Source organism: Natator depressus, chromosome 18 (assembly GCF_965152275.1).
Source record: "Natator depressus isolate rNatDep1 chromosome 18, rNatDep2.hap1, whole genome shotgun sequence".
Taxonomy (NCBI): Eukaryota; Metazoa; Chordata; order Testudines; family Cheloniidae; genus Natator; species Natator depressus.
The window spans coordinates 22,324,733-22,349,368 of NC_134251.1; the positions used below are offsets into that span (position 1 = coordinate 22,324,733).

The 24,636-nt window shown below is 40.8% G+C and overlaps 1 protein-coding gene across 2 annotated transcripts in view; it reads right to left on the reverse strand.

Annotated features, from left to right (window-relative positions):
- DNAJC11 (DnaJ heat shock protein family (Hsp40) member C11) overlaps nucleotides 1-24,636 on the reverse strand; it is a 72,434-nt gene that overhangs the window by 33,874 nt on the left and 13,924 nt on the right. For both annotated transcript variants that reach the window (XM_074975077.1, XM_074975075.1), the window contains exons 3-4: nucleotides 19,380-19,453; nucleotides 13,077-13,178 (exon numbers count right to left, since the gene is read on the reverse strand). In XM_074975077.1, coding sequence (XP_074831178.1) covers nucleotides 13,077-13,178; nucleotides 19,380-19,453 — 176 coding nt within the window. The remainder of the gene's footprint in view (nucleotides 1-13,076; nucleotides 13,179-19,379; nucleotides 19,454-24,636) is intronic.

A 24,636-nucleotide genomic window follows, 5' to 3' on the forward strand; every position in this document is an offset into this window, starting at 1 on the left:
TTTCTTACTGTGACAATCTGAGGCCCTGTGCTTAGGCTAAGGCCTTTGGCTAAGCAGCAGAGGCAGCCATAAGCTAGGAAGCGACCGGTCACATCCTCACATTCCAAACTAGTCACATTGAAAGAAGGTGCTATTGGGCTGTCCTGAATACAATCCTGTCGTGATAATTCCTATCACCTCCAGAGAAAGGGAAGTGCCTAGAAAATGTAAAAGGAAACTTAGTTTGATAGCATCCTGTCTGGCAAGAACTCACTTATCAATACTGGGATGTGAAATCCTCACTTCTGTATTGTTTTGTCATTATAGTTCCCACTTTGTTATTGTTTGTCTGTATAATCTCTGTCTGGTTCTGTGATTGTTCCTGTCTGCTGAATAATTAATTTTGCTGGGTGTAAACTAATTAAGGTGGTGGGATATAATTGGTTACATAATCATGTTACAATATGTTGGATTGGTTAGTTAAATTTCAGGAAAATGATTGGTTAAGGTATAGTTAAGCAGAACTCAAGTTTTACTATATAATCTGTAGTCAATGAGGGAATGGGGGTGGGTGTGTGGATGGGTGGAGATGGGAACAGGGAATGGGTGTAAGGAAATTGGAATCATGTTTTGCTAAAGGGGGAGATGGGAACAGGGAATGGGAGTGGGGAAACTGGAATCCTGTTTGGCTAAGGGCAGGAATGGGAACAGGGACACAGGTGTAAGGCTCTGTGGTGTCAGAGCTGGGAAGGGGGACACTAAGGAAGGAAACTGGAATCATGCTTGCTGGAAGTTCACCCCAATAAACATCGAATTGTATGCACCTTTGGACTTCGGGTATTGTTGCTCTCTGTTCATGCGAGAAAGACCAGGGAAGTAAGTGGGTGAAGGAATAAGCCCCCTAACAACTATATAGATTGAGTCCTGAAAATTACTGTATTTTTTTTCTCATTAGCATTGCTTTGGACATCATCAGATTTGTATTTGGGGTTTCTTTTTCTACACCAGTGGTAGCTGTAAAAATACTCACCTTGACGAAAAATAGCAGTATCTAAAGTTTCAAACCTAAAGCAGTCTCATTGCATATAAAGTCCTTGGAAGATTACAAGAAGCCACGTGCTCCTTATATCATCTTAACTGAGTATTCTGGAGTGGGGAGTTGTCCCTCAATGTTTTTTTTTTAAGCATATTTCAGCTCCTGCCTTCCACAAGATGCATTTCACTGGATTATGAACCAATGTAGTAGATTCCATAAAGAAATTTTCCCTACCACCAAGTAGGTGAAGTCACTCTCAAACAGCCTATAGATCTTGGCAAGGAAACTGGCTCAAATACAAGCACAGACAAAGCAGCAGATGGTACCGTTAAAAAACATCATCAAAGAATGACAGCACCCCCTGTGCCACCGGAAAGGAGAGAGAGAGAGGTCGCTGCTACCAACAACTCACCGTCAGCCACCTGTTCAGAGAATATAGGAGAAAAGAAAACAACATCCTGAAATGTGGGAGCTGCACATGAGCAGTAAGAATGAACTAAGAGTCCTACTAGAAAGTTAAATCTGCACACACGGCAGCATGCTGTAAAGTGCAAAAATTCAGTACGAAAGGGGGTTATTAACACAGCACCTCAGAGCAGCCTGCATTGCGGACTGATCACCTGAAAGTCTCTCTAATAAATACACGTGTTTTTGAATCTTATAAGCACAACACACGACTGCTTTTTAATGACCTCTTTTTTGTTAGAACTTTCCTTGAAAGTCAGCTTTAAAGTACTTTAGAGTCTTTTTCTCTTTCCATCTCCCCAAAAAATACGTCTCATGCAATGGCGCATCGAACAGAGCCCTCCACAGCCTCGCCTAGATTTGCAGGCTACCACTTGCAAGCTGGTTGAAAGTAGAATTAAAAATTAAAGCCACATATACTGAGTGCTGGAGCCAGCACAATACTCCTCACAATATCCTGGGGCTGAGAACTCAGGACAGAGCCTTGGAAAAGCTGGCTATAAGCATATTATAGAATACAGGGCACTTTCTAAAACAATTTATAACCATTCCACTGCTTTCCCACTTCCTGAGGTCATACTGTGTGGGCAAGTCAAGAACCTTTCAGACACCATTTAGATGAAACCAGGTACTCCAAACAGTGCTGGAAGCACTTTAATAGAGAGAGATTGCAGGGAGGAACTCTTAGAATCAAATTAAGACCATAAAATTGCTCCCAAATGGAAACCTTACACATCAGGTTTCTAAAGGTATTGAATATTTACGGCCAAGTTATAACCCCCAACAACAGGGTGTATGATGAGAACCGTGACATATCCTCCAATATAATGTGGATGACATATTACTACACTGAAAAGATCCATGCCACTTCTCCCAGTTAGACAGGATTAGGTCATCTCAGGATTTAAAAATATAGATACCTAAAATCAGAACCTTTGTCATGACTTGGCAGGACATTCCATCAGATGCAGCCTCCCTTTTAGATGGGCTCAGCAGGGGGTCATGCACCTGAGAACTCTCATTTCAGCAAAGCCACAGGAATAGTTTTAATTATACTCAACCCTCTACTAGTGAAAATCCAGAAAGACATAGAGAACTGCCCCACTTGACACGGTCTATCTCTCTTACTTGGAGAGTGTGTGGTGCAGATAAACATCCTCTAAGTCTAAGTCACAACACCAGATGAAAGTTTTATCTCTTCTCCTTCCTAGAGCGGGTATAATTAATTTAAATATATCAATTTCCAAGTTTATACAAGAGAACAAAACCAGCAGGATTAATTTAAATTACCCTGGTCTTCTGAATCAGCTGGGGGTGTTTTTGATGCCTAGTGTTAGGCTGATTAATGCACTATACTAGAGGAGCATGCAGCTGACTTTGGGCTGATAGAGACCTTATGGATTGACCAAACGCAGCACTCAGATGTCCTTCTCACCAAGCAATGGGGACAGACACATCTCTCACCCACTTAATGCCCCTACAGTACGGAATCCATTGAAAGCATATAAAGAGGGGATTAAAAATACATCTGTCAAACTCTATGATCCCTCCCCTATGGGAGTGATGGGATTTCACCGGGGTCACACTTGGGATTCCCAGCTACTCTCAAGACCCCATAAACTCTGTAGCAAGATTGATCTTAATTCTGCAGCAGGACCCCTGCATTGTGGTACCTTAGCATAGCTACGATTGGAGGTTTTTAGCGAATTAACTATGAAAATGAAGAATATAGTCAGAACAATATCCAATTATTTAATTTGATATTAAATTCCATTTTGTATGCTGTCCCATAATTTATAATTTTCAGTATGCTGCAAATTTTTACATTGAAAACAAATAACAGTATCAGAGAGATTTTTAGGGGGGAAAATGGAAATTTTAACATCTGACACAGGGACAACCGGGGAATTCTGGCACCTGAGAAAGTGCAGGAGGCACTTTGGGTTTGCAGGATATGCCCATGTGCTGAAGGTCTTGGAGGCTGGAACTCAAGTCCCAGCACTGTGACAGATGACCTCTGTCAACTTGGGCAAGTCATCTGGGGGAGATTTTTCAAAGGCACAAATTCCCATTGCAAATCAATGGGAAATGGACACCCTAGCTTCCATTTGGTCCTCTGAAAATCTCCCCCTTTCTCCGTGCCTCGTTCCCCTTCTAAAACTGGGATATTGATACTTCCTTTCTCCCACCCTTTGTTGGTCTTGTTTATTTAGATTGTCAAGTCTATGGGACAGGAACAGTCTCTTTTTAGGTTTATGTATAGCACCCAGTGCAATAAGGCCCTTATCTCAGTTTAGGCCACTAGATGCTACCATAATATAAACAAATTAGTGAATTCAATGTTAATTTTGAAATCTAATGAAAATGTCAATGTCAGCACCCCCAGAGATAAATAGAGCAGGTCACAACTTGCCCAGAGCTACTGTTTCAGGCTGTCTGCAGACTCAGGAAGTCATCACTGCTTCTGTTTAGACTCATTTCAGAGTAGCAGCCGTGTTAGTCTGTATCTGCAAAAAGAAAAGGAGTACTTGTGGCACCTTAGAGACTAACAAATTTATTTGAGCATAAGCTTTCGTGAAAGCTTATGCTCAAATAAATTTGTTAGTCTCTAAGGTGCCACAAGTACTCCTTTTCTTTTTGTTTAGACTCAGCTGATGTTTGAAAGTTGTCTTTACAATTATAAGGGCTAGACTTGTTTTGTTTTTTCGTTTATTTCAGTGAACGATTGGATTGTACAGCACAATCCTGCAGCAAAGGATGGATTCGTACATTCCACGGCCACAGAATCAGAGTACATGAGGTCCTGGTTGCAGTATCTGTTTACATAGTAAACAAGGAAAGATGTCTGAATGAAAATGCATTTATTTATATCAAAGCTTCTTGGTCTCTGAGGGTATGTTTACACAGCACCTGGGAGGGCGCCACCCGCGTACATACCCAGGGTGTCCAGTGGGTTTGTACTTGGGCAGCTAGCCCGTACCACCCCCCACACTGTCATGGCCAGACTGCTGTTTTTAGCACACTAGCTGGAGCAAAGCTAGTGCATCTGCTCACCCACACGGGGAAGCACCCTCCCAGCTGCTGTGTAGACACATCCTAGAAAGGAAGGATGGCAGTTTCTGGAATTCATCTGCAAGGAGCTCTCTTTTATTTTCTCTCTTCTCATGTTTTACTATTATTATTTCCAGGAGAAATGACAAATTTGCTAGGGCAGTGCTTTCCAAACCAAAACATGCCAAGGACCCTGTCCCAAAGAGCTCATAATCTAAAAAGATTTTGTCAAGCTTGCTACCGATGTATTGCAATGGCTCCTATATATGAAAGCTTTACAATAGCTCAGATTGCAAGCAGCATCCACTTATGACGTCACAATCACTTTTATGGAAAACAGCTGAGATAATAAGAAAAAAATGTGTCTTCACTGCAGAGTCATGCAAGAGGAGGAAACTCAGTTTAGGTGAAAGCTTTATTCCCACACAAATATCCCCCAGCAATGTTTCACTTTTCCTTAGCTATTATTGCTAATTATTGCAAAGGAAATGGCTTTTTGCATAATTGTAGTGTGCCTGTTTTTCAGGGGTTTTCAGTGAAATTCCCTCTTCATAATTTTCCTTTTATAAAAAATGTGAGTGCTTTTTAATTAAATAATTTTGCAAGGAGCGTGCTTTACAACAATGAAGACACAATTTCCATCCTGAGTCTTCCTGTAAAATGTAATCTGTCCCGGGGAATCACAAAGATTGAACTGGGAAGGCAGCCAGTTCTATGAATAAAGCGAGCGAGAGAGTGAATCAGTGATCAGCTAGTCATAGAAGAAAATCAAGAAACAATCAAATAGTGAGAGTAGGAATGTAGTAATCTGTGTGGCAGGCATTGTCTTACAAGGTCAGAGAGATAAACTGGTGACAGAAGCCCCGAAAGACAGAAAATCAAGCACCAAATAACCCTAAACTTAATACTCTATTCCACAAGGAAACAGTGCAAGGTCATTAAAACTGGATTAATAAAATCAGGGGGTTTGATTTGGACCAGGATGTGTTCTGCAGCACTTTGAAATGGCTGCAGCGTTCAACTACCAGATTTAGGTATATTGATTAAAAGGGAATTAAAATAATCAATACATGAAATTACACTAGAACAAATTAACCCAGTTGCAGAATCTATGTCTAAAAACAGGCAAGAAATATAGATTAAGCATGCAAATAAAATATCTTATAAACCTGTCTGACACACTGGTCAACCAATGAAGGGTGGTCAGAATAAACTCCAGCATCACCTGTATCCTACCAAGTTGATCATCACACTTTTATGTAGCCTGGTTGGGAAAACTCCCTTTTCACTAAATTTTCCCAATTTTGTTACCCACTGGTGGGGTGGTAGCTTTGGTGGAAGTACTACTGAAGACAAAGCTCCAAGCAGGGTTAGATGGCACGAATGTTACAATGTCACCAACCATGCCATTGCTAACACTGGTGGAAGCAACCAAGAGATATTTTAGATCTAAAAGCTAATGCAGATACAATGTCTTTGGAGGGTCTAGTTTCGTGCATGTCTTTTCTGTTGTACCTCTCCTAAGATGGTGGCGCAGGAAGAAATGAGGTATTTTTCCACATCGATATGAACACAGTCACCATGCGATATTCTGTAATCTTCAGCTACGTGACAGCTGGAGTGTTTTACATATTATTAATGTAGGCCTTCTAGAACTATTTTATTATTTTCTTTTTCTGTAAAATTGCCCATCAAAATTTATTTTGTTTAAGCCAAACTGAAGTGGGCATCGGACTAGTATCTGAGTCAGCTGCTGGCTAATGCATTCAAGAAAAAGCTAAATTTTGATCCCAGTGGAGGCCCCCCCCCAAAAAAGGCAAAGGTACTCTGCTTGTGAACCAGAATTGTAACCACAGAGAAGGAGGTAGTATTCATAAGATGCAGTACTACAGAATGGCAAAAGAAGGAGCAGTGAAAACAGAGATGGCTTAATTTTTATTTATTCAGACATGTTAATTATACCCAGAGTAGTATCAGAGAAGAGATTCTTCCCGCTCTTTCTTGCTTCTATGCATCTGATGAAGTGAGCTGTAGCTCACGAAAGCTTATGCTCTAATAAATTGGTTAGTCTCTAAGGTGCCACAAGTACTCCTGTTCTTTTTGCGGATACAGACTAACACGGCTGCTACTCTGAAACCTGTTCCCTAGGGAGAACATTCCTGCAAGTTGACGCATGTGAAGAAAAAGGTGGTGGGAGCTGGATAACCCTCAAAGTATCTGTATTCTCCGACACAGGCAAATAAAGAGATTTGCTCTCTCCAAGTGTGAAGTATTTCCTCTCAAATCAAGTAGCTGACTTTCCAAACCCATCAGCACATCTCAAAAAGCAAAAACAGAACTCTAAAAGCAAATAACCCAACTTAAAATCTGCCAAACTGCCTATATCTGGGTATTGCTCAACATTTCTGGTTAGAAATGCTTTATTTAGCTGGAACCATTTTATAGAACTAATAAAACCTTAGACATTTTAAAATAGCTTGCATTCTTATGAAATGATCACAGCTGTGCTACCTAATTCCACAGGAACGCTGCCTAGAGAGACATTTCCATAGAATGCCAATAAGCAATTGCTGTAAACACCCAGATGGCTAATTTTATCGGATGACACAGAGGCTCAGGCTTACACTGCAGCTCTACTTTTTATTGCTCACAACTACTGTGAAACACCCAGAAAAAAGTGTCAAATTCCTGAAGTCACAGAGAAGCATTATATGGCAATAACCAACCCCCCACCCCCTGTCTGTTCCCCACACTCCTCAGAATATCCATTTGCACCAAACCACCCTCATTTTCAACCAGGATGTTTCCAATTTCTTTAGTTTTATCCATTTTCTGGAATCCATTTTCTGGTTGGAATGCCATTGATAAGAGATCATTAAGGTTGGATCAAAGGAGCCAACGGGCCTGTTTTCAATCACTGGCTGTCACTCCTGTTCTTTTGCACAGTTTGTTTTGATTACTGTGCTCTCTTCATCTCAGCTCCCACTCAGAGTGTATCTTTGGTCCCCACATTCACAGTAAAATAAACCCAGTTGCCTCCAAGCTCCTCTGAAGCCACACTGAGCTTCACTAATCTGCCTCCTGATTGTCCCATATTTCAGGTTGAGGCTAGAGAGACAAGATTGAGGTAAAAGAGCTATCTGGTCTCCAGAAGACTTGGTTTCGCCAAGGGAAATACAAAAGAAGGGCATCTCAAGTACATTAGGGATTCATTTAAAACCATTGTTTTGGCTCAGAGATATTTCCAGTGGTTTTTAATACAGAAGTTCTGATTTTATTAAGACCATGAAGGGAAGAGTTCTTCCATTTTACCCTTTGTGTATTAGCAGAAAAGCTCCAGTAAAGACCAAAGCACATGCAAGAAGAAAAAAGATTTCTTCTGAAGGCAGGGAGGAGAGGAAGAGAAGAACAGGAAAGTGAGCCTGTGGGCAAGTGGCACAGAAAAACATTGCTCAGTGGACTGACAATAATTTGCAGACTCCTGTATATTGACACAATTTTTATGGTTAATTTTTATTTGATTTTCCAGTGATAACATAGGTGGCACAGAGAAAAACTGCCACAAAAGAAAAATTAAATTACGTACTGTAAAACAGTTTTTGTCCCATGGGAATGAGCAGAGCATAAACTGTTCTTCAACAACATGAGATATGCCGACAGATAAATCTTAGTATTCATAGAACAATCCGTGTTTAGTTGTCCCTATATGGCAGAGGAAAAAGGACAGAAAGCTACATCCGGGGAGCTGAGGAAGGAATGGAAGCTGCAATATCATCTCAGCTAAAGTCTCAAAGACACAGTTTAGCGCTAACGTCCTTTCTGAGCGACAGGCGAGACACACATATTTATCATTGCAGCAGACTTATCAGATCAGGGTAGGTGGAGTGGGAAGCTGCATCATCTGTTGAACTACACAAGACCAGTATCTGCGTAGCCAAGTCTAATGATGGATTAGAGAAAGAGAAATGTAAAATCAAATCAAGTTCTCCCTACACACGCCTATATTAAGAGAGAGGAAATGATACCACAACAAGTGACAGGCACCTAGACTCAACCTCACACCCTGTCACTGCTCTCACTCCCCTCCCTCTCATTCATGAAACGTTATCCACCAGAAAGATCTATCAAGGTGAAAATCTTTGTTTGTGCTCTTCTTTTTTTAAAATCAGACCCATGCAAGTCTTTCAATATTCTCTTTGCTGGTGAATTATATCTAAATTACATGATCTCCACTCTACGCAATAAGTCAGAGAGAGACCAGACAATAAAGGACAGTTACCAAGCACCTTATTGATGGTATAAATATTTTCTTCTGTTTTTAAAGATTTAAAGAAATAAAACGTTTAATAAAATGTTCTGTTTGCTCTGCCTCTTTGCCCATCTTGGCCTGAGACAGTAATGGTGAGCTCCAGGTGTCCAGACACTGAAGCCAGCATTTGGTCTGCTGGCTGTTGTTAAGAGGGATGAGAGCAAGCCACATTGTGTATCCATAAGAAGAGGAGACAAAGTTAGAACATTAGGGAAGGAACTCTGGATAATTTTAGTATTATGACAAGTGTGGAATTGTGAAGAAAAGTAAAGTTTCGGTGCAGAAGAAGAGTTGTGTATTATAGTGCAATTAATTTACCAGACTCATAATAGAATGAAGCGGGCAAGGAAAATAACAGTGCAAAATATTAAACATGTTGAATATAAAGTATCAAGTGCAGAAAAAAAAAACAAAAAACAGTATTGCATTTTATCTTAACTCCTCACTGGATTCTTTCCATGCATTAAACAGTATCTACAGTTGTTCCTGATTTATTCCAGAATAAGAGTATTTTCCTCCTGTTTAGTTTAACGCACTCTGGGTTAAAGTAAACAGGAACAAGGAATTCCTATTTTGGAATAAGAAGGTCTACACATGAAGATGGTCTGAAACACCTATTGTGCTTTAAATTCACACACTACCTTAATCCGCATTAATTATCAAGTGTAGGAAACTTTTAAAGGGATACTACTCTGATGGGGTGCAAAACATTACCCACATCCATCTTAAAAAGTATATTTTCGTATCCCTGGTAATATAAACACTATCATTTCTCCAAGACAACAGTTGCACCAGTGTAGAATCTTGGCTGATGAGCTGGATGACCCAAGAAACAAGTTAAATCACAGGTTTCAGAGTAGCAGCCGTGTTAGTCTGTATCAGCGCACTGGGACTACATATGGTGATGGCGGCACTGCAGCAGCCTTCTTGTTACACTACGAGCTACCAAGCACACAAAACCTGCTCTTCACTGTTTCTTAATGCAGAGTTTGTCAATTGTGAGCCCCAAGCTAGCTTGTCCAACGCTGCATCTTGAAGACAGCTAAGTTTCTCTCAATAAAGGGGGCATTTATAAATAAAATGGAAGTTATTTTCTCATCCCGGGATTTCTATCCAATTGGAGAAATTCTCTTTGTCTTAATAAAGGAGTTTAAAATGTGTGCCCTGGGGCAGCAGGCTAGAGGGGGTGAAATCTAAGCTTATGATCATGATTACATCCCAAGTCTCACAGAACTTGATTTCCAGCCTCGGTTTCAAACATAGGCACATAGGGGTTTCTGTTATTTTATGCAAAATAGTTTAAAAGCCAAAAACTGAGTAATGTTTGGGAAACCTCAAGCACAAATTAGGCTAGCGCAGCTCCAAGAGATTGAACTCCTAGCTATTGTGTTACTTCACTGCATAACAAGTGAATACCATGTGGTTCAGGAAGCTTTTAAACAGCAATAGCTGGTAATCTCTGCTATACTCCTCAGCCTTGTCTTGCTAAGTGTGGCTGGATATCAAGCCAATAACCCATCAGGGCCATCAGGGTCCTGAACTACTGGAATGTCCTCCTACCCTCAGCAGGGAGAGGAGAAAAAGCAGTGAATGGCCACCACGTTTGACTTCATCTTCCCCACAACACACACACAAAATGTTGCTATGAAAACTTATCAACACAAGACTTTATATCCTTGAGTGTATTTAAATAACTAAGCTTCAGCTATGATGGGGGTCATTTAGGTACCAGTTTATTACAGCTCAAGCAGACCCAGAGCTAGGAACAATGCACTGGATAGCAGCTCTTGTAGTAAGAGTATGATAAAGTTCTCTCAAAATGGACACTAACTGTGCTATTGGCAAGATCCCAAAAATATTCAGGTTTATCAGAGAATCTAGGACTGGAAGTGACCTTGAGAGGCCACCTAGTCCAGTCCCCTGCACTCATGGCAGAACTAAGTATTATCTAGACCAGCAGTTCCCGGCCAATGGGAGCTGCGGGGGCAGCGCTCAGGGCGGAGGCAGCATGTGGAGACCCTCTGGTCCCCCAGGGCAGCAGGGACATGTTGTCCACTTCCAGGAGTGGCGCGGAGCCAGGGCAGGTAGGGAGCCTGTTCCCCGGCGTGCTGGGAGGGAGGGGAAGGAGTTGAGGAAGGGAGAGAGTGGGAGGAGTTTCTCAGTGAGGCCCGTGGATCCCCTGGAGTACCCTCAGGGACCGCAGTTTGAGAAACGCTGATTGAGACCCTCCCTGACACGTGTTTGTCTAACGTGCTCTTAAAAATCTCCAAGGATGGAGAGATTCCACAACCGCCCTAGGCAATTTATTCCAGTGCTTAACCACCCTGACAGTTAGGAAGTTTTTCCTAATGTCCAACCTAAACCTCCCTTGCTGCAATTTAAGCCCATTGCTTCTTGTCCTATCCTCAGAGGTTAAGAAGAACAATTTTTCTTCCTCCTCCTTGTAACAACCTTTTATGTACTTGAAAATTGTTATCATGTCCCCTCTCAGTCTTCTCTTTTCCAGACTAAACAAACCCAATTTTTTCAATCTTCCCCCATAGGTCATGTTTTCTAGACCTTTAATAATTTTTGTTGCTCTTCTCTGGACTTTCTCCTATTTGCCCACATATTTCCTGAACTGTAGCACCCAGAACTGGACACAATACTCCAACTGAGACCTAATCAGCGCGGAGTAGAGTGGAAGAATTACAACACTCCTGCTAATACAGCCCAGAATGAGGTTCACTTGTTTTGCAACAGTGTTATACTGTTGACTCATATTTAGCTTGTGGTCCACTATGACCTCCAGATCCCTTTCTGCATTACTCCCTCCTAGGCATTCATTTCCCATTTTGTATGTGTGCAACTGATTGTTCCTTCCTAAGTGGAGTACTTATTGAATTTCATCCTATTTACTTCAGACCATTCCTCCAGTTTGTCCAGATCATTCTGAATATTAATCCTATCCTCCAAAGCAGTTGCAACCCTTCCCGGCTTGGTATCATCCGCAAATTTTGTAAGTGTACTCTCTATGTCATTATCTAAATAATTGACGAAGATATTGAACAGAACCAGACCCAGAACTGATCCCTGCAGGACCCCACTCGTTATGCCCTTCCAGGATGACTGAGAACTACTGATAACTACTCTCTGGGAACAGTTTTCTAACCAGTTATGCACTCACCTTATAGTAGCTCCATCTAGGTTGCATTTCGCTAGTTTGTTTATGAGAAGGTCATGCGAAACAGTATCAAAAGCTTTAATAAAGTCAAAATATACCACATCTACCACTTCCCCATTCAAAGAAAGCTATCAGGTTGGTCTGACACAATTTGTTTTTGACAAATCTATGCTGACTGTTCCTTATCACCTTATTTTGCTCTCTAAACTCCACCTGGAAGATTTCTGCTACGCAACTGATTTGTAAGTTGTCTTTCATTCAGTTTCAAAGATGCATTTGAATGTATCTCAGCACACCTGTGACAGGGGAAACCTGTCAGAGAACTGTAGGGAGTTTCACTTTATTTGGAATATTTGCATAGGACTCAGAAGTTCCTGTGTTTGGAATGTTTTCTCAGGGTTCCAAGAAAGATTTTTACTTCTACATGTATCTCACCAATGAAAGCACAATGAATTCTCCATAGAGGAGAACGTTTTAAAACAATTCACTTTACTGTAAACCACATGCTAAATGTTTTTTTCCCTGCATTTCCCTTATAAGTTGCAGCATTATAAAAGGGTGGGAAAAACTGCAATAAATGACCCTGTTAGTTTCAGATCACTCCTCTAGCCATTAAACCTGTTATGTCTAACAGTTTAAGGCACAGGTGCCAACGTCTCCTGACACCGGTAGGTGCTCGACCTCTCCCCCACCCTGCCCCCATTCCAAACCCTTCCCTAAAGTCCATGCCTCAATTCCGCCCCCTCCCTGCCCCAATGGACTCCTTCCCCAAATCCTCGCCCCACCTCCTCCCCGCCTCATCCCCTGAGCGCTCCACATTCCCGCTCCTTCCCCCTCCCTCCCACAGCTTGTTATGCCGTGAAACAGCTGTTTTGTGGCAGCAAGTGCTGGGAGGAGAAGCGGGGATGCGGCACGCTCGGGGGAGGAGGCGGAGGCAAGGTGAGCTGGGGCAGGGGGAGTTTTCTGCACCCACCAATTTTTCCCTGTGGGTGCTCCAGCCCTAGAGCACCCACGGAGTCGGCGCCTATGGTTTAAGGCTTCATTCTTCAGACCAGATGTGTTTTCTACTTTACCTTGGGATTAGTTCGCTGCTGAAGTCTCCTTTCTTCCCTCTCTCTCTGCAAACGCTCAAATTCTTCTCTAATTTCAGCTGGAGTTCTCCTCCTCTCCACAACCTGTGCACAAAGGAATTAAGAAACCAAGGTTAATAGGTAAGAGAACATCCAGCCAACAATCACAGACAACTGAATCTCTGATGGGATTTAGAACACTCCAGTGCTTTTCACTCCCTTCTTAGATAAGATCCCCTTTCCTGTCACAATATGATTTTTTCCTGTGATCCATTGCGAAATCAAGCCACTGTGTTTTTATTACTTTATTTATTTAGATTTATAATTCAAGCACCTATTCCTGGCCCAAAGTACTTTTTACACAATTAAAACTATACAACACAAATAAGAAAAATCTCTCTATATATATACACATGTATGTATTTCAGGTATCTGAGAAGCAAGGTGGCTGAGGTAATATATTTTATTGGACTATCTTCTGTAGTGAAAGAGAGAAGCTTTCGAGTTACCTGAGCTGTTTTTCAGGTGTGGGAAAGGTACTCAGAGTGTCACAGCTAAGTACAAGATGGAATAGATTGTTTAGCATTAGGAGTTAATACATATTGCAGGAGACCATTCAACGTGAAGTGGGAAGTTAACACTTCTGCAGTTACAGAACTATGAGCGTTAGTGGGTACAGATAGTTGCAATGAGAACATAAATCCAGTGTCTTTATTGAGTCTCTGGTTTTTAATCAAAGGAAAGATATCAATTTAAGCTCCCAGGCTCATCTTTTGAAGGCATTCCTTTGAGGACAAGGACTAAGAGGTCTAATATATCTGGCAGTTCCAACAAGGTATAATGATATTCATATACCATGCCAATAACCCTATAACTGCCCCACACAGAAGAACCCTCTCACTCTCTCTTTCAATCAATTCCTTTCTCACATGCCTAGGAGAAAGGTGATCTATATGCCATGTGCCCATCGGGTTATAAATCTGGCATATTGGGATGTGAGGGGGTAGAGAGAGTTTCAAAGTGATGATGCCATCATGAAAAGTGTCCTGCCAGCAGCCCCCTTCTCCATTTATACCCAAGATGAGCATATAGCTCAATCACCTCCACTGATCACAAATGTAGTGGTACCAACATCGTGAAAGAAACTCTCTGAAGTAGAGAGGTCCCAAGTCACATAAAACTCAATAGGTTAAAACCAGCACTTTATACTCCACCTGGAAACTGACCAGCAGCAAATGGGGTTGAGATCCAGAGCTACATTTTAAACTAATGTAATCCTGTTATCACCACCAGATCAGTCCAAGACAGCAAATCTTAACAATCAAAATGAAATATTTATTTTAATGACTCAGAGAGACTGATCTACTGATGTGCTTACAGGTGAGCATGTGTAAGTGTTTGCAGGATCAGTGCCTAAGGGTCCTATTTTTCATTATGAAGTTCATCTTCAAAAGGAAGTTACATTCGGGATAACCACATAGTTCATTTAAAAGAAGAAACAGGGCTAAATCTGCTGACTTTTCAAAACAGACTGCTAACTCTAATCTGCCTAACACCCAGTTTTAAGCAGTGCTTCCACTAACACTTATACTGGAATTTTATCATGTGGAAGTTCATGGCTTCAAGCAGGATGGATAAAAATCAATGATAGGTTGTTATTTTTTAAGATTTTTTTTATTTAAATCAGATTTTTTTGATAAAATGCTTTTTGAGGAAAAAAACCTATCTAAAGATAGTTTTAATTAAGACACATTATAGCTCAAAGATATCTCATCATGGAATAGGGATTATAAATTCTAATTCTAAAGTATGAGACAATATATTCATGTAATGTTTAAGAAAAGTTTTGTAAATGAGTTCCAATAGTTCATGGATGAGGGACCCAATATTATGGGGTTCCACAGGCTTCTGAATAGATTATTTAGGTTAATCTTTCTATCTACCCAGTGGGACTCAGTGCTCAGTCTAGAAGATACCAGAGATGCTTTGTTTTGCAGTTCTCAAACTGGATTCGTCTCTCCAGAGGTAACATGCTTGTTAACAGCAAAAATGTTTTTAAATAAATAATATACAGAAGTGAGACATAGCAGACCTCAACTAGACTGTCCCTCTGCAAATTTGCATACACAGAGTCAATCCCTTGCCTCTCTCTAAAAGTGCAAAGTTTCAGAAAGTTCAATTAATAGAAGATCGTTCGGGGCGGAATAGATCTGGACAAGGAGAAGAAGTCTGGAGATAAATGTGAGAAGCAAGGGACATATGTATGTTTTGTTAAAATATTATATGTTTGCTGTTGACAAAAAAAATCCAGAATACTTAACTTTGTTGTTTTAGTTAAATAAAACAATTTAAATGCCTGTCTGGCAATGGTCTCCTCCTAATACAGCATGGCAAGAAAATCCTCCAAATATTAATGATTAACCTGCTGAATCGGAGATAGTTCACCTCCCAACGACTTCATAAATATCTGCTTCAATTATCTTTGGTAAATGAAATAACCAAACAATCATTCATTTTCTGATATAGTGTAGCTGTAAAACTAATCTGAAAAATTTTCAAAATAAATCACTGTTTAAAAATATATAGTGTGTACCTTCTAAAAATGAAACCTACATCTGAGTTGTAAAGAATATGTATTAAGGTTATAACAACCAACAAGAATGCACTTTTATGTAGAAAATCATGGTTAAATTGAGTCTTCCTGACTAGTGATTTAAATCAAATCCACCCTGGCTTCAAGTGAGATACACAGTGGCGTCCAGAAATGAACGGCTGTCTCTGAAGTTCAGATTCCTGTGTTGGACATTTCACTCCATCACTTGTCCCTCACCTTCACCTACTCCTCATGCACAGAGGATTATGGAATTTTGTGGAAAGGGAACCCCGATTCCAATAGGAACCATGCAAAAAATGTAATTGTATAACACATTCATATTCTGTCTCATAGAACACCAGAATGGAAACATGCCCCCTTATTCTCTTCTCTCCATTCTACCTCATCTTCCCTCCACTTCTGTTTTCCTTCTTTAATCTTCCCCACTGTCCCACTATCTTTTACTCTGTCTCCTGTCTTTCCCGTTGTACATTCTTCTATTCTTGACTTCTCTAGACTTTCCCTTCATCATTTACCTTTTCTCCTCTACTTCTCCTTACGCCATTTCTCTCCTCCCCCTTCTTTTACCTTCTCTCCTATAGCATCCTTTTCTTCCAATATTTAAATGCATAATAGCACTGGTCTTGGGCACCCATCAGCTGAGGAAACATTCAGCTTCACAGAAGAAAGGGTTACAGTATTTGTTCAGCTCTACAGGGCAGAGAGACAATTAAAATATATGAAATCTCAATGAAGCCAGTCTCCCATCCCTTCACCCCAAAAAGAGATTTGCACTGAGTTAAGCTGAGCTTTGAAAAACTGATGGGAAACCCACCAGGCAACGATCAGCCTTTTGAAGCCAAACTTTGTGGAGAAGGTTCCTAGAGTCCCTTGCATATGAATCTGAGGCATTAGATGTTAGATATCAGCTTCAAAAACTGCTGGTGGTAAAGTCTTAATTAAGCATGAGGTATGGGAAGGACTTGCACGATGCTGACTTTAAAACCAGTTTACAGAAACCCGGATATTAAATCTGTCTTTCAGAACTATGTAGAAGACATGTTTGGCAGGTAATATGCTTTGCCAAGGCCAAAAGGGTGAGATATGTTGTGGAGAATCCCAGCTGCTTAACCTTTGCAAGTTTGAATTAAGAACTCTTAAGTTACTTTTTCTCTGACTTTCTTTATGACGTAAGGAAGAGGAAAAGGTTCCATAGGTGTCAGTTCACTCAATTTCTAGTCATCAGATTATAAAATGAGTTAAAATTCAGGACACATCCTGCATGGAGGCTAATGCAAAGTTTCAAATGCTTGGCCTGTCCAGTTCTCATGAGACTGAAAAGGTCTGTTTCATTCTTTTATATTCAACCTGGCACTTCATTTGGATTCTCAAGGGCCACCTATATCCACTACTGTTTATATTTACATACCAGTCACCAGAGCCCATAACACAATGATGAACAGCGGAATAAAACTAAGTAACTTAGGGCTTATCTACACTACCCGCCGGATCAGCGGGCAGCTATCGATCCAGCAGGGGTCGATTTATTGCATCTAATATAGCTGCGATAAATCGACCGCTGAGCGCTCTCCCGTCAACTCCGGTACTCCACCAGAACGAGGAGCACAAGCGGAGTCGATGGGAGAGCGTCAGCTGTTGACTTACAGCAGTGAAGACACTGCAGTAAGTAGATCTAAGTACGCTGACTTCAGCTACGCTATCCATGAGCTGAAGTTGTGTATCTTAGATCAACCCCGCGCGGTAGTGTAGACAAGCCCTTATTTGTAATTGGGATACTGAAAATTAATAGCCTTAGACTCTACACATCCACAGTCTAGGTTATGCACGTAGAAAGCTGAACAGACCCAGAAAGAATTTAGCAATGGAAATCTAAAATACTGGTTGTGATCTTCCATATAATCAGTATTGCACTGAGGCTTTCGCTATCTATATGTATTAAATATGAGAACTTATATTAATGTAACATAAGGTTGCATTTTTAAACAAAAATCAAGAAATGTAAACATTAAAGTTCTACACATATCATACCCCATTTTGCCTCAAATATATCCATGAAAACCCTTTTAAAGTCTATAACAGCTGGGTGTGAAACACTCTATTTTTTTTCAGAGTAGCAGCCGTGTTAGTCTGTATTCGCAAAAAGAAAAGGAGGACTTGTGGCACCTAAGAGACTAACAAATTTATTTGAGCATAAGCTTTTGTGAGCTATGCATCCGATGAAGTGAGCTTTAGCCCACGAAAGCTTATGCTCAAATAAATGTTAGTCTCCAAGGTGCCACAAGTACTCCTACTCTTTATTTGTGTTCATCACTATTCACCATTTGTGGGTGAACTTTAATTGATGCCTCTTACTGCCAGATTACAGGACTGGACAACAGGGGAAAGGGTAACTTGATAGTCACCCTATTCTAGTCACTCCCTTGGAAGAATCTGGCATTGGCCATTGTCGGAAGACAGAATGCTAGATGGACCCTTGGTCTGACCCAGTATGGCCATTCTTATGTATGCGCTGACTTTTCAACGTCTAAAATTGCTACTTTGATGAAAAATTGTGTGTTTAATTCAATGAAGAAATCTATAACTATTTAATTTGCTTTTTTCCGTTGCAAATTAGCATGAATACAAGGACTCTGGGTGGACTTCCTACTGAAAGGTTCAGTTTACAAAGTGTATCCCTACCATACATCAGAAGGCTAAAAGTCAAAGGAAAAAATGCAAAACAGCCATGCTAAAAACAGGTATCTTCTCGATCCAGGCAACTGTGTTTAGGGAAAACATGTGCCAGTTTCTCCAAATTGACCATATTTCTGCTACCAGCACCCTGGTAAAAATATATGGCAAAATCTAAACAAATACTGTAACCCTTTCTCCTGTGAAACTGGATGTTTCATCAGCTGATGGGTGGTGGACCAAAACCGGGAGGGATTTCATCACCTGGAACAAGAAACCCCAGCAGCTAAAACCAAACTAAAATCAGATGCTGTAACATGAGACCCATGTCGGACAGTAGGAACTGAGGCAAGCAGTCAGAGAAGTGACTCTGTTCGATATTAGTATTCTCAGAGCAAGTGAAACGAGTGGACTGGATGCGGAAGACTCCATTCAGGCAGTATCACGGTACTCTACTCAGGAACGCAAGAAGGTAACCACAATAAAGTTATATAATGTCACCGTGATAGCCACAAAGTTATACGCTTCTGAAACTTGGCAAATGTTAGAAGCCCACAACAGGAAACTTGACGCATTCCATCAGAGATGTCCGCAGAGAATACTTGGTGTCTCCTGGTGGGATAAAGTAACTAATGCTGGGGTGTCACAAAGGACAGGTCAACACACTCTAAAGACAATGATTTGAGAAAGAAGGCTGAAGTGGTTTAGGCATGTTGTAGAGCTGTAAATAAAAAAAATGACCCAGCCACTCCCGGACACCGATGACACATTTGTCTCAGAAAGATGTTACTTTTCATGGTAATATTCTATTAGGGAACTCTCTGAATGTCAGATTTGTTGTACCCCTTTCAAAAAAGAAGAAAAAAGCATTACTTGAAAATCCATCGAGATGTTCTAAAAGAGAGAGGCAGAAATAACTAAACAAGAGTGCCTTCAAATAGATAGTTTTGATATTGTAAGTATTTCAAATTAGGCTGGATTTAGCCCCTTTTGTGAGATATAAGGAAAAGAATTTCTCTTACCTCCCATCCTTCCATTTCCAGTCCTCTCCTCCCATATATGTCATAAATGGCTCTTGTCTGTGGATCACTAAGCACTGCAAATTAAAACCAAACACACTCAGAGTACAGAACTCAGTTTTCAGTCTTTCCTTCAAAATTCCAGCAAATATATCAATGACTATTTCAATAAAAACATAGATACTGTAGACCAGCTGTAAATAGACACACAAGGCGTCTTCCCCTGCTCCACAAATGATTTTCTACACCTACACTTACTCACAGGACACACAAACATCTCTATCCACTAGATTTCCATTCCTTTAAATATAAAAATAAAAGGACAAAAACTCTGATAGAGACATGCAGATTAATATAATCTGCAATTTTTAAATCACAGAAGCAATATTTTTTAAGACCAATGAAACACACACCTTCTAGCGATCATCCACAGGACCATTTCCTATTTCATCAGGTGAGCACAGCACATTTGTACGTATTCAGGCATTGAATCTCAATACATAGAGCTTCAGAATTTGTTTTTTCTAAAAGGTTTAAAGTACTTTAAAACATAAAAAATCCCAATCACAAAGGAGCAAAAGCAAATAGCTGAGATTATGGCAATAATTTTCCCAGCAGCGACCACATCCCTGAAGAAAAACCTGTGAACACCTGCACTCAACTCATCTGGTGAAGCAGCTTTAGGAGGAACCAATTGCTAACAGAAAGCACAAGTCTTGTCCCAGCTATGCGGATGAAGTAAGACTGAAATATTCTAAACAGAAGGTAATACTGCCACTGGGTGCACACACCGATAGCACTGTGCCACGGCTGATTTTACAGGCTGCATGGTGACACCTACCCACTTTTCCAGCAATGAGCCTAGAAGCAGCATTTTGGTGCAATTACACGAATATAGCAGAGAGGTTTTTCACTAATATCAAACTGCAGCAGGAGAATTTACAAAATTCCATTCAGAATGGCATTTCAGCACACACAACATTAGGTATTAGTCTGTATTTTTTAAATCAGTCCAGACACACACTTTTATGGTTTATTCATCTCCTTCTCTTGGTACAGAAAGTATAGCATGCTTTTAGTCACAAAGCTACTTCCTAAGGCAGCAGTTCTCAAACTGTGGGTCGGGACCCCATTTTAATGGGGTCACCAGGGCTGGCGTTAGACTTGCTGCGGCCCGGGGTCGAAGCCCAAGCCCCACCGCCCGCGGCCAAAGCTGAAGCCTGAGATCTTCAGTCCTGGGCAGCTGGGCTCAGGTTACAGGCCCATCCCACAGGGCTGAAGCCCTTGGGCTTCAGCTTTGGCTGGCTCGTCCATCCGGGGTGGTTGGGCTCAGGCTTTAGACCCCCTGCTTGGGTGGACTCAGGCTTTAGTACTCCCTTCTGGGGTCACATAGTAATTTTTGTTGTCAGAAGAGGGTCGTGGTGCAATGAAATTTGAGAACTGCTGTCCTAAGCTAATTCCTATTTGTCCTATCTACACACCCAATATCACTAAAGAAAACCAGGTGGCTTCCCCCAACTTCTCAGCAAAGATTTAACAGCAAAGGCAGGACTGTAGTAAGGTCCCATATTATTAAGACCTCATTACTTTTAAAAAATACATCTTGGTGCATTTGCATACTTGGTGCATTTGCATTCTGAGTATTTTGGATTCTTTTTTAACAGAGAATCACAGTGATACACACTGTAGAAAGCCTTCATGTTGATAGAATTTCCATCTTAAAGGCCTTGTTTTTTCAGAAAACCGTAACATTCCCTTAAAGGTTTTTTTGGGGAATTGATAGATTCATTTGACCGTTACTCCAAGTTCACTATTTTGCCTGGGAATTTCTTTAAACTCCCATTCATTTTTAGGGGGCATGCCATCATAGTATTTGGCTTCCTTCCTTCCACTCACTGTACCAGATTGACCCAGTTCCATGTGGTTCTCTGCCTGCTACACCACCCATGACAGCCATGCCCATCTGGGCCATGAAGAAGTCATAACATTTGTACTGGGCCATGAACACCTTGTCAAATGCCATTTAACCAGATGAATATCATTTATCATTTAAGTGAAAAAGCGCATATATAATTTCAAACTCCTGCAAAACTCCAAACCACCAAGAGAATGGGTCAACCCATTTTAGTAACACGAACAAAATATGAACAAAAAAGAAAGGAAAATCTTCAGAAAATGAATTCAATCTGTGAACTCCCCTGCCACAAACGTATCCGTTCCAAAAATCTTCTGTACTTTACGCTAAGCTTCCCAGAACAGTTCGACCTTTGGCTAAGATTTCAGTTGGATTGTTTTGGATCTGGTGAAGCTAAGGAGAGGTATTAGTGTTAGGTTTTAAAAAAAAAAAAAATCAGGTTTATAATGGAAAATTAGCTTCAATCTTAACTATGGAGAGATTAGTGAGCTAGTCACCTCTCCTAGCTCGGTACTGTGATGTTATCTGATTAAAATATGACCATGTAGATCATTGTTGCTACCACTGTTGTATAACTGCAACAAATCTTGTACAAATTATGTCAAGTAAGCTGTCTATGGAAGGTTATGATTTGCTGAATATGATTATGCTATTTGTATGCATGTATCGTTTTTGTATTTGAAGTTATGAGTATTGGCTCTAGATCTGGATTTCAAACATTTGCTCCTGGGGTAACGTCCACAAAGTATTTAGCCTGCACATCTTGAAGGGACTATTCAAATTAAGTGGCCCATTAATAAAACACTTAACTCACAATGGAAGATGCCTATCTACTCTTAATGGAATTTCCTTCCATGAGTAAGTGAGTCATGCATGGACATGTGACTTGCTCATGTGATTTCAAACTCCATCTTCTACTTGTAATTTTCCACTAGCTGTGCTGAGTGCTTTGTTTGAAACAATGGATTTCCCTCCACATGGCAGAAGCTATAAAAGGCACTAGAAACATGTCCATTTTGCCTCTTTTTTGCTCCAATCTCTGAACTATGGACTTATACAAATGGGAGCATCTAACCAAGGGACTGAGGACCTTCCAATGATTTGGAAGCAACCAGAGACTTGACTTAAGCCAGTAGTTTATTCCATCACTGCTAAAAACCTGAACCAATAACTTTGCAATTATTGTATGTATTTGATTCCTTTAATGGATCTTAACTCTCACCTTTCTTTCTTTTTATGAATAAACGTTTAGATTTTAGATACTAAAGAATTGGCAACAGCGTGATTTTTGGGTAAAATCTGAGTTATGTATTGACCTGGGTACGTGGCTGGTCCTTTGGGATCAGAAGAATCTTTTGGTTTGATGAAATTAGTTTTAAATAACCACTCATCGTTAAGTCTAGTGTTTTTGGTGGTGATACAAGGACTGGAATACCGAAGGACACTGCTTTTCTGACTTCTTGTTAGCCAGTGTGGTGAGACGGAAGTTTACTTTTGTTGCTAGATTGGTATATCTCATGGAAGAATAACCTCCAGTCTTGGGGTGTGTGTGCCCTATTTCTCAGCAGTTTGTCCTGAATTTGGTATTCTCAGTTGTGACCCACGGAGGCATGGTTACAGATACTATTTTTCATATGTTGTTGGTAGTGGGTTTTAACTTTTGTAATGCCCAACCTTATCTGTAAAGCCATTTGATGCTGAATAAGCAACAGTTTATGTTTAAGGTTGCAACACATAACAAACAAAGCCAGGAAATTCAAAGAGAAAACTGACCTGTTTACAGCAGAATGTCAGCGCTCTCTGAATTTCCAGAACAAGATTTAAAATGCAATTTTTTTTAATTGAAAGGTCTTGAGTCTCCATTCCCCATCATCACCCACTCAAGTTCTTCAGTGCTTTTTTTTCTTTTTTTAAGTGAGAGTTTCCATATATTCTCAGGCCTAATTAAGGATGATGTAAACTATTCCACCCACGTTCAAGTCTAATGGGGAGAAAGAAATGCTGACTTTTCAGAAAACACAGGAACCAAATTTCTTTAGCTAATTCTCTGGGATTTAATAAGGAATCATTTATTCGCTGTTTTGCTTTAACCTTCCTCCAGGCTAAATCACTGATTGTCAAGTTTGCTGCTGTAGCAGTTTTATCACAGAACAATCCGACTGGCTCCTAATTCACTTATCTTACAACGTTTTGGAGATTTGGGGAGAAGTAACTGAAAGGTAACTATCAATAATTCAGACAACTACAAAACTGTATCGGCCAAGTCCAGATAACAGAATATAATCTGAGAGAAACAGTTTCAATCAAATCTTTTGCAGAAATGGATTCAGTACATCTGCCCCTGACGGCAGATCCAAATCTGGTAAGACTAAATTGTCTCACCTATGCAGATTCATCACCCAGCACATTCTGACTGTTTCACTGGCCATTAAAATCTCATTTTTAGGAAAAACAGTGAATCGAGATACAAAATTAGCTTTTATTTGTGATGTGAAAAGTCTTTATTTTAGAGAATAATAGTTTTTCTTTTCACTGCCTCTTAACTGTGCCATTTCTCCTTTGGCTGGTAGGGGAACCCAGGCCCACCCTCTATACTGGGTCCCAGCCCAGGAACCCTATGACAAGCAGGCGAGGTCTGCATAGTCCTATCCCTTACTGCCATATTTGTGTGCGACTTTCTACCTTGCCTTGTATCACCCTAACAGTGACTGCAGCCTCTCTCTCTGAAGCTCCTTCTACTCCCAGCTACTGGGCTTTATACTATGTTCCGGCCCAGCTGAGCTTCTGCTTTAATTAATCCTTTTAATTAGTCCCTAGCTCCTCCTCTAGGTGCAGCCTAGGCAGTAAATTGGCACACCTAGCCACCTTCATCCCTTCAGGCCTTGTGTGTGGCGGACACCCCAGCACACTCAGTTACACCATCAATAGCATGGAATACCAACAATACTTACCTAAGAGAGAGTTAAAGTCATTGTTTGTACGGTGCTTGGAGAACCTTGGAGGGGAAGACGTTACGTGCAAAGTACTCTTGCTATGTCGTCCTTAACTAGGCCTTCGAATGTGTGGAAATTCTCACTAAGAAAAGGATTGAAGACCTCAAGGATACACCTACACTGCAGTTGGGACTGTGCTTCCCAGTGCAGGTAGACAGATGCATCCTACTACTGGAGCTAGTGCTATACACGTAGCAGTGGCTGTGGCTGGACAGCTGGTGACTTGAGCTACTCACCTGATCCCCTGGGTACATACATGCTACCATGGCCACACTGCTGTGTTTAGCATGTGAGCATGCGCAGACCTAGCGTATGTTTCTCCACCCATGCTGGGATACACGGAGTGGGTGAC